General features: G+C 35.9%; 1 protein-coding gene across 1 annotated transcript in view; it reads left to right on the top strand.

Annotated features, from left to right (window-relative positions):
* Nucleotides 1-1,207: 1,207 nt before the first annotated feature.
* The window catches only part of LOC126456290 (nuclear migration and anchoring protein unc-84-like), a 227,512-nt gene continuing 214,813 nt past the window's right edge, over nucleotides 1,208-13,906 (top strand). The window contains exons 1-3 of the mRNA XM_050092041.1: nucleotides 1,208-1,323; nucleotides 12,707-12,817; nucleotides 12,932-13,084. Coding sequence (XP_049947998.1) covers nucleotides 1,272-1,323; nucleotides 12,707-12,817; nucleotides 12,932-13,084 — 316 coding nt within the window. The 5' untranslated portion in view covers nucleotides 1,208-1,271. The remainder of the gene's footprint in view (nucleotides 1,324-12,706; nucleotides 12,818-12,931; nucleotides 13,085-13,906) is intronic.

The raw sequence follows: 13,906 nt of genomic DNA, 5'->3' as shown, positions 1-13,906 counted from the left end.
AAACGAGGATAGTGGAATGTAGTTGAATTAAGTCGGGTGATGCAGAGGTAATTAGATTAGCGAATGAGACACTTAAAATAATAAAGGAGTTTTGCTGTTTGGGGAGCAAAATAACTGATGAGGGTCGGAGTAAAGAGGATATAAAATATAGACTGGCAATGGCAAGGAAAGCGTTTCTGAAGAAGGGATATTTGTTAACATTGAGTATAGATTTAAGTGTCAGGAAGTCGTTTCTGAAAGTATTTGCATGGAGTGTAGCCATGTATGGAAGTGAAACATGGACGATAAATAGTTTGGACAGGAAGAGAATAGAAGCTTTCGAAATGTGGTGCTACAGAAGAATGCTGAAGATTAGATGGGTAGATCACATAACTAATGAGGAGGTATTGAATAGAATTGGGCAGAAGAGAAATTTGTGGCACAGCTTGACGAGAAGAAGGGACCGGTTGGTAGGACATGTTCTGAGGCATAAGGGATCACAAATTTAGCATTGGAGGGCAGCGTGGAGGGTAAAAATCGTAGAGGGAGAGCAAGAGATGAATACACTAAGCAGATTCAGAAGGATGTAGGTTGCAGTACGCACTGGGAGATGAAGAAACTTGCACAGGATAGGGTAGCATGGAGAGCTGCATCAAACCAGTCTCAGGACTGAAAACCACAACAACAACAACAACAACAACAACAACAACATTTCTCATCATCGATGATTAGTCCCATATAAACGAGGTGAAAGAGTTCTATTTATGTCATTTTCACATCACCGATGATGAGGTCTCTAAAGACCCTACTGAGTACGGACACAATCTAATATAAAACTGTGTTACGGAACTATACAGCTTCTGCTACTGGAGGCATTTTGCGCTTTCACGAAATGTCAGACTGACAAAATCCCACAATTCCAAGCTCAGCCACCCTGTAATTCTGATCATGGTACTTTGTGCGTACGACCCGCCTATTCTGTTATCACCAAGATTTGACGAAGACGTCATATGGCGCTTCGTTCTGTTGCGTTGACGCACAGCAGAGGCGTTCGTGGTTGACATATTGTGTGAATCGGACTTAAAATTAGCATATTTTTTTGATGTTCTCGTTTTGTTACTTTGCTACTTTTACTGATTTGTTATCATTGGTTATTTAGAGATCACTGACTACTAGTCTATATTTTCATCGCTGATACAATCGAGTATTTCGGAGGATCATTGGTCGAGCTGAAATGGCGCCATATATGACTGACTGTTGTACATTGCATTTGTGTAGTGACTTGTATAACGATGAAGAGAACTCCACGCCGACGGAGTGCGTGTAGATCGTGTATTTCTGAAGGTTAAGTCGCATATTTATTATGCTGTAATAACTGTAATCACTGAAACGCCTTCCTGGCACCTCACTGTCGGCGAATACACAATACGTAGTAGTGCTATAGAGTTAGACTGTTGGAGAGGGTATTTAATGTGTGAGCTGCAGTTTAACTTGTTCTTACACAATGAAAGTGGATGCCTGTGTCCCACCAATACTGTAGTGTTGATGAAACGATTCTATAATCAAAATAGATGTTTTTCACGAAATTTAACAATCCAGAAGTAACGATAAGTTACATAGGTCTTCTGATCATTAATTTCCTTAAAGATGCAAGTTTGCTTTACCTTGTGTTCCATATAAACCACAAAAATTCTATTACAACATCGTGAATTAAAAATAAATAATTTCTCTATCGATTAATTTCAAGTATAGGTATGTGAAATGTTACAGGCCATAAGTTAGCCCCTTAGCAGTAGCCGTAGAGATAATGTGAAGAAAGGAGGATTTGTCGGAATCTGTTTTATTTCAATAATATTGATATTAATAAATTTGGCCCAGAGTATCACTCAGAAGCTTTGCAACTGAAGTAGTATTTCGTAATAAATCCTTTATGGTAATAAGTATGTACAAAACACCTTTGGAAATTTTAGCCTCCTCTTAAAATATCTCGACGCTCTGTTGTTGTCCCATCTCACAGTAAAAAGCAAAGAAATAATGGTTGCTGGTGATTTTAATGTGGATTTATTGAAAAGCTTTGTCAGTGAACAATTATTGCAACCATGAGTTATATTACAAAACCAACAGTGAATGAGCTGTCTGATCTTGACGTAGCAGCATGTTATGTTAGATGCTGAAACTTGTCAAGATTTAAAATCTATTAACATTGAGTACAGGGGGGTAATAAACCAGTCAAAAATGGATAATTTTAGGAGATTGCTGAAAGACATCAGCTGCGTAGATGTCAACAATACTTCTGACTCAAATGGAAAATACATTATACATTGTATACATTAATATATTAGTACATTAATAAACTTACTTCCTGATTTGAAAATTATGTTCCCCTTAAGCTAACTCATATCAAAGAGAAGTTAAAAAATAAACCATGGATTACACAATGAATAAAGGTATCATGTGGGACAAAAAGAAAACTATCTACTACTCAGGAACAGCTCTCATGTCAGCACTGGAATACATTACAAAGAATACTGCAAAATAATGAGGTGATCCAGAAATCTATTTTATGAGAAAATGATAAGTACATCAGCAACAAAATAAAAACTGTGTGGGATATGGGTCATTCCATGCTAAACTGAGCCTGAGGCTTATTTTTTGAAAAAATGCCAAATTTAACAATGTTATAGTTTTTCGAATCTACAAAAGTTGAATTTTACTGTCCTGAAAAAATTATAAAAATTACATAATTAGCTGAAGAAATACAGTTAAACAAAGTTGGCGATTCTACAGATGAGGATGGAAAACAAAAGGTTTGCTTTTTGTGTTGGCTGCTGTTTAAATTTGGGTTGCAGCGATTGTTGATGTTTTAATTGTTAAATTTCAAGAGCAGAATCTTATCTTTCTGACTAACTTCAGTTTTTAAAGAAAGGTAAGTTATTAAGTGTGCAGCTAATGCACAAAAGTTACTATGTATTTAGTGTCCCACCCGTGACAAAAAACATGAAAAAGTTTACCTTCTAATTCAGCAATTATAGTAATTCTATATATTTTAGGTTAGAAGTAAGAAAAACAAATAAAAACATCCAATGAACCATAAGGCACCTTCCAAGTTGTAAATGATCATCTATAAATGTTAAAAGAAATTGTGTCCCACCCGTGACAGTTTTTTGGATGTTACTCAAATCTAAACCATTTAACACTTCTTGTTATTGTTAAGTTAAATTGGTTGATATAACAAGCGATTTGATGGTTTACACTAAATAAAAACTTACTGTTTATTCTGAAAATGGGGAAAACAACATCAGCAGAGCGTGTGAGAAAACTTCGAGAAAAACTGAAGAAAGATACCAGCAAGTACAACGTCCACAAAGAAAAAGAAAGAGAGCGGGATAAAAGAAGAAGGGAAAATATGAAGATGAAGGTATCCTCCAGTGAAAAATCTTTATTGGAATATCAAAAGAAAGAAGCTGAAAGAAAAAGGAAGTACAGACTTAAACTAAATTCCGTTTTAATTGAAGATCAGTCTGAGACCTGTATTTCCCAGTTAGGATCATATAAATGTCCTCAGTCCCTTGGCAAAGCTGTTTCTCGGGTAAAGAAGGTGCTTCCTTCAAGCCCCTCAAAAAAATCAGCAGTAATAAAAAAGCTTGTAAGTGAAAGCTTACCTAAAAAGGTAGTAAAGCAGATTTTCCCAGTAGTGAATAAAACATCTCATAAACTTATAGGTGATAATCTGCTCAAAATACAAATTTTTTTCACAAATGATGAAATCAGCAGGCAGACATCTGGTATAAAGAATGTAAAGTCTATTGTAGACCATGAAACTGGCAAAAGAGTTAGCTTGCAGAAACGTCACATGAATATGACAGTTAAGGAAGCATTTTTTCTTTTTAAGCAAGACAATCCAGATACTGATATCAAGATTTCAAAATTCTACGAGTTGCGACCTAAAAATGTTGTTCTAACGTCTTAAATGCCTCACAATGTATGTGTGTGCAGATATCGTGCTAACTTCAACTTCATCATTGAAGCCATTCACAAAGAAATAGCTAGTTTCCCTGCTACTCACACTCACCTTATGAATCTTGTTTGCTGTGATGCAGAATGTGAAATATGCATGACAAGTCAATGCAAGAAATGCATCATGAATTTACACACATTAATAGATGGAAAGTTTGATTTGTGTGACATAATATCTTGGAGAAAATGGACCGAACATGAGTGTCACCCTAAACAGACTACTACCAGTGGAACACTTTGTGAAGCTCTCTCTGAACTTCAGTCTCAACTAAAAACATTCAAGGAGCACTTCTTTGTCAAAAGGATGGAATCTGGAGCTTTCAAGACTGTGAAAGCATCAGTTAATGATGATGAAGTGATATTGCAAATAGATTTTGCAGAAAACTATGTAGCACTGGCACAAGATGAGATACAAAGTGCCCACTGGAGTCATACACAGATTACAGTGGTCACTATTTGTGTTTGGATGAAAACAGGGCTACAGACATTTGCAATTTTGAGCGATGAACTGTGCCACGACAAGTACTCAGTTTATACATGTTTGAGGAGTATAATAAGTAAGCTGAAACAAGAGCTCCCCAATTTGACCTCGATACGAATTTTTTCTGATGGTTGCACAGGTCAATTTAAGAACAAATTCACCATTTCTAACCTCTCTAACATGATGCAAGACTTTGGAGTGTCTGGAGAATGGTTTTTCTTTGCAACATCACATGGGAAAGGTGCAGTGGATGGCATTGGAGCTGTAACGAAAAGGGTTGTTTGGAATAAAGTTAAGCAAAGGAAAATCATCATCAGCAATGCACAGGAATTTTTAGACTGTGCCAAATCATCTGTTTCTGGAATAAACTTTCTTCTTCTGACAAAAGATCATATTGATGAAAACAGAGACCTTCTGGATGGCCGCTGGAAAGCTGTTAAAAAAAATTAAAGATATTCACAGCAAGCATTACTTCAACGGTTACAATACCTGTAACCTAGTATGTGGTAGAACTTTCCTAAAATCAGATTTAGAGAAAGTGGAGGTTTTCCCACTTTCACCCAACATATGTTCACTAATCTATACAGATTCTGAGATGAGTGATGAGGAATCATATCCTGATGTCCTGTTGACACCCAATTCCCAAGAAGTTACAGGTTCAGAACCAGCTGTGGAACAAATCGTGTCAGGAACATTTGTTTTAGTTGAGTTCTAAACTGCAAGAAAGAAATCCACTACATACAGATATGCTGCAATTGCACAGAGAAGTGTAGAAGACAATGGGGAAATACAGATTATGTGTATGCGATCTGTTGGGGACTCAGCAAAGGTATTTAAAGCTGACGAGGAGGATGTATCCTACATAGAGTTTAAACAACTTCTTGCTATTCTCCCGAATCCAAATGTCAAACATGTTAGGGACACCTTATATTATGAGTTTCCCGGCAATTTAGACATTTTCGAAAGTGGGTGATAGGTCAAGTGAATTTTTTCAAAGTGGTACATTCTTCAAGTGAAATAATTAAGTACTCAGAACTGTAAACTAATACTATATCAAAATTTATGTTATTTATAAGCAACAAAAATGTTCTACAAAGTTATTAAAACTTAAAGTGCCCTCTAAGTATATGTTACCTACTGACTCATAGCTAACTGACATAATAAAATCAGTTTAAATAAAAAAAAAAGATTGTACTTCACATGAGTCCCACCTGTGACAATTCCTTGTCCCACCCGTGACAGTCTTTGATTGCAATTATTGTAAGTAAGTATTACTAATCTAATATTTATTGATATTATGTCATGTAGAGAATTGTTTTATTAATGTGAATTCAGTATTTTCAAAAGAAAATAAGTGCATAAATCACAGAATTCTTCTAAAATGTTGGTGGTTATTCAATGCTACGTCTATTTGCTGTCCCACCCGTGACAAAGTTTTAAAGATGAATAACAGCTCAATTTGTAAACTTCTGACATTCAGATTTAAAGGGAAGGTAAAACAATTATTTGTAAGGCAACCAGTCAATTTTTACTTTATTTCTATTTATACTTTATGTTATATCAGCATCTGACTGTTGAAAAACGTAGTGCAACTGTCCCACCCGTGACAATGGAATCCCCCATATAGTTAAGACAGAGACAGGTGTGGCCAGAAAGGAAGAGGAACAGATAGCTTTAAAAATAAACAGGTGCATGTAGTGTTGCAAACTTCTTAAATAAGCACTTTAATTCTGTTAGTGACAGCTTGGGGGCTATCAGATTAAGTAAACAGTGCAATGGAATATCTGAGACCAGTCTGTACAAATAACTTAAGTAAAATGGAAATCTGCATCTATACTCTGGATGACAGAGGGCAAGTTCTGTTGTACCAGTTATTAGGATTTCTTCCATTCACATATGGAGTGTGGGAAGAATAATTGTTTGAATGCCTCTGTGCATGCAGTACTTACTCTAATCTTATCTGCATGATCCCTATGTGAGCAATACATAGGGTGTGTGGTATATCCCTAGAGTAATCATTTAAAGCTATTCTTGAAACTTTGTTAATAAACTTTCTCGAGATAGTTTACATCTGTCTTCAAGAGTCTTCCAATTCATTTCTTTCAGTATCTCTGTGACAGTCTACCTCTGATTAAACAAACCTGTGACCATTTGTGCTTTTCTGTGTATGTTCAATATCACCTGTTAGTGCTATCTGATACGAGTCCCACACACATGAGCAATATTCTAGTTCTAACCAACTGGTTAGGTAAGACTTGAACGAAAAAAATGGTTCAAATGGCTGAGCACTATGGGACTTAACTTCTGAGGTCATCAGTTCCCTAGAACTTAGAACTACTTAAACATAACTAACCTAAGGACATCACACACATTCATGCCCGAGGCAGGATTTGAACCTGCGACCGTAGCGAGACTTGAACGATTTCTCAGCATTTCCAGTGACACAATAACATTCCAATTTACTTCAGAGAATGCTGTGATTCACACAATTAAACGTTTGTGACATGCCACAGAAAATGCCACTAGCCTCTAATTTGTTTTGTAGTGAATGAAGTACATTGTCACTATATGTTTAAAGAGACTTCTCCATATCGGAACCCTCTTAAGAAACCCAAAGTGTGTCTTTGACAATATATTATTTGCTGTCAGATTCTTGAGAAAACACTTGAACACAACCTTTTCAAAAACTTTTGAAAAAGCTGACAAAAGTGAAATTGGTCAATAGTTTGATGGTTTCTCTTTATCCCCCTTCTTGTAAACAAACTTAACTTCAGCATATTTCAGACAGGCTGGAAATGTTCCACTGATAAGAGATTGATTACCCAAATAACTTAAGATACAACTTGGCTAACATGAACTTTCTTTGACTAACTTCATTGTTATGTTATCATAACCACTAGAATACTTTGGCTGCAAAGATTTTATGACAGATGATACTTTGGGAGAAGTGAGTGCATGATGTTGAGAAACAGCTAATATCATTAAAATTGAACAACACTCCAGCCTTGATGGAAGCCAAGTCAGAATAGAAGAATAGTTGACCACACACTGGACAGGTATGAACCCAGTAGAACAGTTCATAATGGGAGGGAACCTCCATGGTATACAGTCACTATAAAGAAATAGAGATTACTACATAATAGGTATGAAACAAAGCATAGGGCCATAGATAGGGAGATGCTGCATGAAACACATTTGGCTGTCAAGAGAGCAATGCGTGATGGCTTCAGTGACTACCGTAGCAGAATATTGTCTAATAACATTTCACAAAATTCAAAGAAATTCTGGTTGTTTGTAAAGGCTGTTAGTGGAACCAAAGTTAAAAGAAATTCTGGCTGTATGTAAAGGCTGTTTGTGGCACCAAAGTTAATGTTGAGTCCCTAGTGAATGAGACAGGGACTGAAATTGAGGGAAACAGAGCAAAAGAGGAAATTCTTAAGTCCATTTTCAAATGTTCATTTACAAAGGGAAACCCAGGGGAATTGCTCCAATTTAATCCTTGTACTACTGAAAAGACGAATGAAACAAATATTAGTGTCAGTGGTGCTGACAAACAGCTGAGATCGTTAAAACTGAAATACTGAATTTGAGGTTGAGTAACCCCTCGTCTAACAAGGGAACCTACCCATCGCACCCCCCTCAGATTTAATTCTAAGTTGGCACAGTGGATAGGCCTTGAAAAACTGAACACAGATCAGTCGAGTAAACAGGAAGAAGTTGTGTGGAACTATGAAAAAATAATCAAAATATACAAACTGAGTAGTCTATGCGCAATATAGGCAACATCAAGGATAATGTAAGCATAGGTGCGCCATGGTCTTGTGGTTAGCGTGAGCAGCTGCGGAACGAGAGGTCCTTGGTTCAAGTCTTCCCTTGAGTGATAAGTTTACTTTCTTTATTTTCGTAAAGTTATGATCTGTCCGTTTGTTCATTGATGTCTCTGTTCACTGTAATCAGTATAGTGTCTGTGTTTTGCGACCGCACCGCAAAACCATGCGATTAGTCGACAAAAGGACGTGCCTCTTCAATGGGGACCGAAAACATTTGATCGCAAGGTCATTGGTCAACTGATTCCTCCACAGGAAAACACATCTGATATATTCTATACGACACTGGTCACGGCATGTGCGTCACATGACAGGAATATGTTGTAGACCCACCTAACTTGTACACTTGGCGAATGGGTAAAAAGATTCTTCTACCTTTCCCCATTTTGGTTTTCTTATGGATGTGATAATCTCTCCCAAAAAGTGATGAAAACATAAGAGTTTGTGACATAAACTGAAAACAAAAAATTAAAATTTCAACTTGAGGGAAGACTTGAACCAAGGACCTCTCATACCGCATCTGCTCACGCTAACCACAGGACCACGGCGCTCCTGAGCTCACCCTCTCCTTGATTTTGCTTATGTTGCGCATTGAATATTATGTTTATTGTATATTTTGCTTATTTTTTCATAGTTCCACACAACTTCTTCCTGTTTTCTCGATTGATCTGTGTTCAGTTTTTCAAGGTCTATCCACTGTGCCAACTTAGAATTAAATCTGAGGGGGGTGCGATGGGGAGGGTCCCTTGTAAGTATAATCTATTGTAGATCCCTTGAACAAAAAACCCTGCCCACTTCTTGGAAAAAGGCACAAGTCACACCTGCCTACAAGAAGGGTACTAAAAGTGATCCACAAAACTACCTTCCAATATTATTGACACTGATTTGTTGTAGAATCTTAGGACATATTCGGATCTCAAACATAATGAAGTATCTTGAACAAAATGACCTCCATGCATGCCAGCATTCATGGATTCCAAAAACATCAGCTATGTGTAACCCAACTCACACTTTTCTCACAACATACTGAAAACTTTGGTTCAAGGTAGTCAGGTAGATGCAGTATTTCTTGATTTCCAAAAAGCATTTGACTCTGTACCACACCTACACTTTTAGTCAGAAGTATGATCATATAGGGTATCAAGTGAAATTTGTAACTGGACTGAGGACTTTTCGTAAGGAGGATGCAATAAGTTACCTTGGATGGAGAGTCATTGTCAGATGTAGAATTAAATTCGTGTGCTGCCCTAAGGAAGAGTGTTGGGATCTTTGCTGTTCAAGGTGTATTTAATGGCACTGCAAACAATATTAATAGTAACCTCAGACTTTTTACAGATGAAGCAGTTATCTATAATGAAGTAGTATCCGAGAGAAGCTGCATAAATATTCAGTCAGCTCTTGATAAGATTTCAACATAGTGCAGGGATTGGCAACTTGCTCTAAATGTTCAGAAATGTAAATTGCACTTCACAAAATGAAAAAAAAAAAAGTAGTATCTTATGACCATAAATCCAATAAGTCACTGCTGGAATTTGCCAAATCATAGAAGTACCTGGGTTTAACACTTTGTAGGGGTATGAAATGGAATGATTACATAGGTCTGATCATGAGTAAAGCAGGCAGTAGTCTTCAGTTTATTGCTAGAATACTGGGGAAGTGCAATCAGCCAACAAAAGAGTGCTTACAAATCACTCGCGTGACTGATTTGACAGGGAACTAAGGATATCATTGCAAAGTACCTGTGGAGTAAGCAGTCAGTCTTTATCTGATTGGGAATTAACTACAAGTTGTGTTCCTCAAGATTTCATCTTATGTCCATTGCTTTTTGTTGTGTACGTTAATGACCTCTTGTATGTTTCATTGTCAAATGCTTAGGGTTTTTTTTAATAGCATATGATATAAACATTGCAGTAAATACCAAGTAAAATAAAGATTTAGAAATTTTCACTGATATTAATAAAGGGTTTAAAGCTAATTCACTGTTATTGTAAAAAACCACTATATGCAGTTCAGAACTTTTAAGAGATTTCATTCTAGCATGTGTATAGCATATGATGATATGCAGTTAGAAGTGGTTGACAGTGTTAAATTTCTGAAGTAACAACTCGCTGATAAAATCAGGTGGGAGGGACATACCACAGAACTGCTGAAGTGCCTGAACAAGTCTGCATTTGTAATGCGAAAGATGTCACATGTAGGAAATAAATATTCAAAATAACTTCATACTTTTCTTACTTTCTTTCTATTATGTCATATGGAATAATATTCTGGGGTAACTCATCAAACTGAGAAAAAGTTTTTAAAGTGCAAAAGCGTGTAATAAGACTCATTTGTGGTGTAAATTCGAGAACATCATGTAGAAATATTTTCAAGGAACTGGATGTTCTAATCACTGCTTCTCAGTATATTTATTCCTTAATGAAATTTGTTGCAAATAATATCTCTATTTCCAATCAGTAGCTCAGTACATAATTTCAATACTAGGAATAAGCACAATTAACATAAAGATCTAAAAATATCTTACATTGGTCCAAAACGGGGTCCAATATTCAGAAACAAGCCTTTTCAAGAAATGTACAGCAACCATTAAAAACTTGGTTTCAGGTAAAGGACGGTTTAAACAGAGTTTGAAAGACTTTTTGGTAGGCAACTTCTCCTACCCTATAGATGAATATCTTAACAGCGACTGTCAGACCAGCTTAAATAAAAATATCTGTTACATTTCAGTTTTGACATTTGGTCACCACGTCAAAATTAGGTATTTTGTGTATGATAATTTATTAAAAGTGCATAACTATGTTCCATACCGATAGTGTATTCGTTATGTAAATAATAGCAGTCCAGTTCACTGTAATGTATTCATATATTTTGACCATCTCCTGACAGATGTTTGGGGAATTGAGTATTATATTAAAATGTTCTATGTTTTTTATGTTATACTTTCTGACATGTTCCACACTCATGACAATGATCAAATTTTTAGGTCTGTGGAAGGAAAACTGAATATAACCTAATGTAATCTAAATCTGCTCGAGCCACTTTCACCATTTAGACAATGTTGTGTATTAGTAGATGAACAGAAAGAATGTGCAACATTGCTATTCTGACAACACTTTATGCCCAGTGGGTTGTGAAATGAAGGGGAAAGAAACTGATACTGTGCTATTCTTGAGCCTCGTAAATGCCACAATGTGATACTAGGAAATCTTGACTGGAGTGCTAGTAATGCCCACTGTGCAGCTTTTCATGTGGCTATCAACTGCTCAACACCTCAACTTTATGGTAGCTGTTTATCTTTACTCTTTCCATTAATTAAATTCAGACATAGTACTGTAAACCAGATTAAATTTATTTCTTCCACAACTCTTGGTCAGTTTCAGCCATGTAAGTGCTCCATGTCACTTAGCTTAGGGTTAATCAATATGAAAATTTTCATAACATTTGTATTTTTAATCATTGAAAGACTTAGTCTACATATAGGCCTACTTATCACCTTCAGCTGCTTTGTCAAGTTGATTTGTTCCAACTCCTTAATTTGAGTCATTTATAGAAATTATTCAACCTTTCTGTTTAGTCAACATACCAGTATCAGCTTCATTTATTTCATTTCATTATTTGGTCCATTTTGATTCATTACATACTTAAGTAGTATATTGAGTATAGCACAGTCAAATTTGAGAAAGAAGGAGACAGAGAGAGAAGGAGAACAAGAAAGAAATCAGGTTACAAAAAGCAGACATAAAGTGCGAATAACAAAAACAGTGCAGTTTAAATTTAGTCATTATTACATAGTCCATTAGTTTATTATTCTGTTAGTTTATTCTAATGTTACGTGTATTTCAGAGGAGTACAAACACAGATTGTTTATCTTTTTTTAGATCCACAAAGGGATATTTATTTAAAGAGAAGATATTATATGTTCTTCCTTAGTGCTGTTAGGCTACCTGATGATGTATGTTCATATAGAAACACGTGCTCAGACATAGAAACATGTGCTCAGGCACGTTAAAGAATGTGTACATATGTCCTTTTGCTTTGTAATCAGAGCAGCATTTGATCTCACTCAGAAATTTGTTGCCATAAATATATGATAAACTTTTTATTTTATTCTTTTTATCTGCAAAAGGTAGATGTTGGAATTTGTATATTAAGTTGATGCTAATTTTGTATTGGCTGTGAATGTCATATGGAGTAATCTACACTGCACTGCCCATGTTTAACTTACTTGTGTCATTTTTCTTTTCTTCATTTTATCCCATTGAGTAAAATATTTTTTAAATGTTGAATCTGAGAATAATTAATCGTAAATCCACATGTGCTAGTTCTTCAAATATCATACATTTTTCTGTGACGTTATGAAGCATAATCTTAGCTAATTTATCAATTAAGTCATTTTTTGCAGGTACGCTTTCTGACATATCATTTGCGTCTACAAAGTCTACGCCATTATCCACAAATGAAAGTCTGTTTAAAAAGCCAGAACTATCCAGCACGCAGGTTACTGCAGCTCTAGGTATGTAAGACCCCTGTTATGAATATTTTATTATAACACATCATATGTAAAGACTGTAATCAATGAGTCTGAATATGAATTTATTGTGTGTAAATATTCTGCATTTACTTCCAGGTGGGATGCAAATACAGCATCTAAATCATGATAAAAAATTTATGTTAGTTGATGCTGATGACACTATAGTCTATAGCTATAAAGAAGCATGTTTTGCTGAGAAGACACAGAGGAAAGAAAAAGTAACAGCGCAAGCAATAACTGGAATTAACGGTAGTTGCATATTTTCTTTGTAGTTGGAGTAAATGAAAAAAATACTGCCAAAGATCTTGTCAGACATGAGGCATTATCTTAGACCATTAATGGTGCACAGCACTTCATTACTGTAATTCTTCATTATAATGAATGAAATAATTACTTTTCATTGTAATGTTTTGATCAGGAAAGGAAGTAAAAGAAGTGTACAGCAGATCTGAATAGGGAGTTGAATAAAGCTGCACATACGTTCAGTCAGATACTGATAAGGTTTCGTAAGTGGTGTAAATATTGTTAATTGCTTTGAAAGTTCAGAAGCGTAAAATCGTGTGTTTCGCAAGACAGTAAAACATTCTGTTCTATGAATAAAATGTCAGTGAGTCATAGCTGAAATCAGTCAACCAATAAAGGGGATCTGAAATGGAATGGTCACATGGTCTCAGACACTAATTGGATTTTGGTTTGTTGGTAGGATACTAGGAAAATGCAGTCAGTCTTTAAAACATTCATGTGACCCATCCTACAGTAATGCTCAAGTGTGTGGGACTCTCACCAAAGAGGACTAACAGGGGTACAGAATAAGAAGGACAGTTGAAATGTTCACAGGTATTTTGAACCATGGAGGAACATCACAGAGATACTGAAAAACTAAACTGGCAGACGCCTGAAGCCTCACAGAGAGTGCAAAGACAAGATTAATTGCGTTATGCACCAATGCAGACACACTGAATGGTACAAGATGAACCCCTAACATGTGATACAGGTGCAATGAGAAGTACCCTTCACCATGCACTTCAGTTTACATTTTGTAGGTCTATATGTAAAAAAGCAATGCTAAAA

The sequence above is a fragment of the Schistocerca serialis genome, chromosome 2 (genome assembly GCF_023864345.2).
Source record: "Schistocerca serialis cubense isolate TAMUIC-IGC-003099 chromosome 2, iqSchSeri2.2, whole genome shotgun sequence".
Classification (NCBI taxonomy): Eukaryota; Metazoa; Arthropoda; class Insecta; order Orthoptera; family Acrididae; genus Schistocerca; species Schistocerca serialis.
Note: the sequence above shows the minus strand (reverse complement) of the source record. Positions and strands in the feature narration are given on the sequence as shown.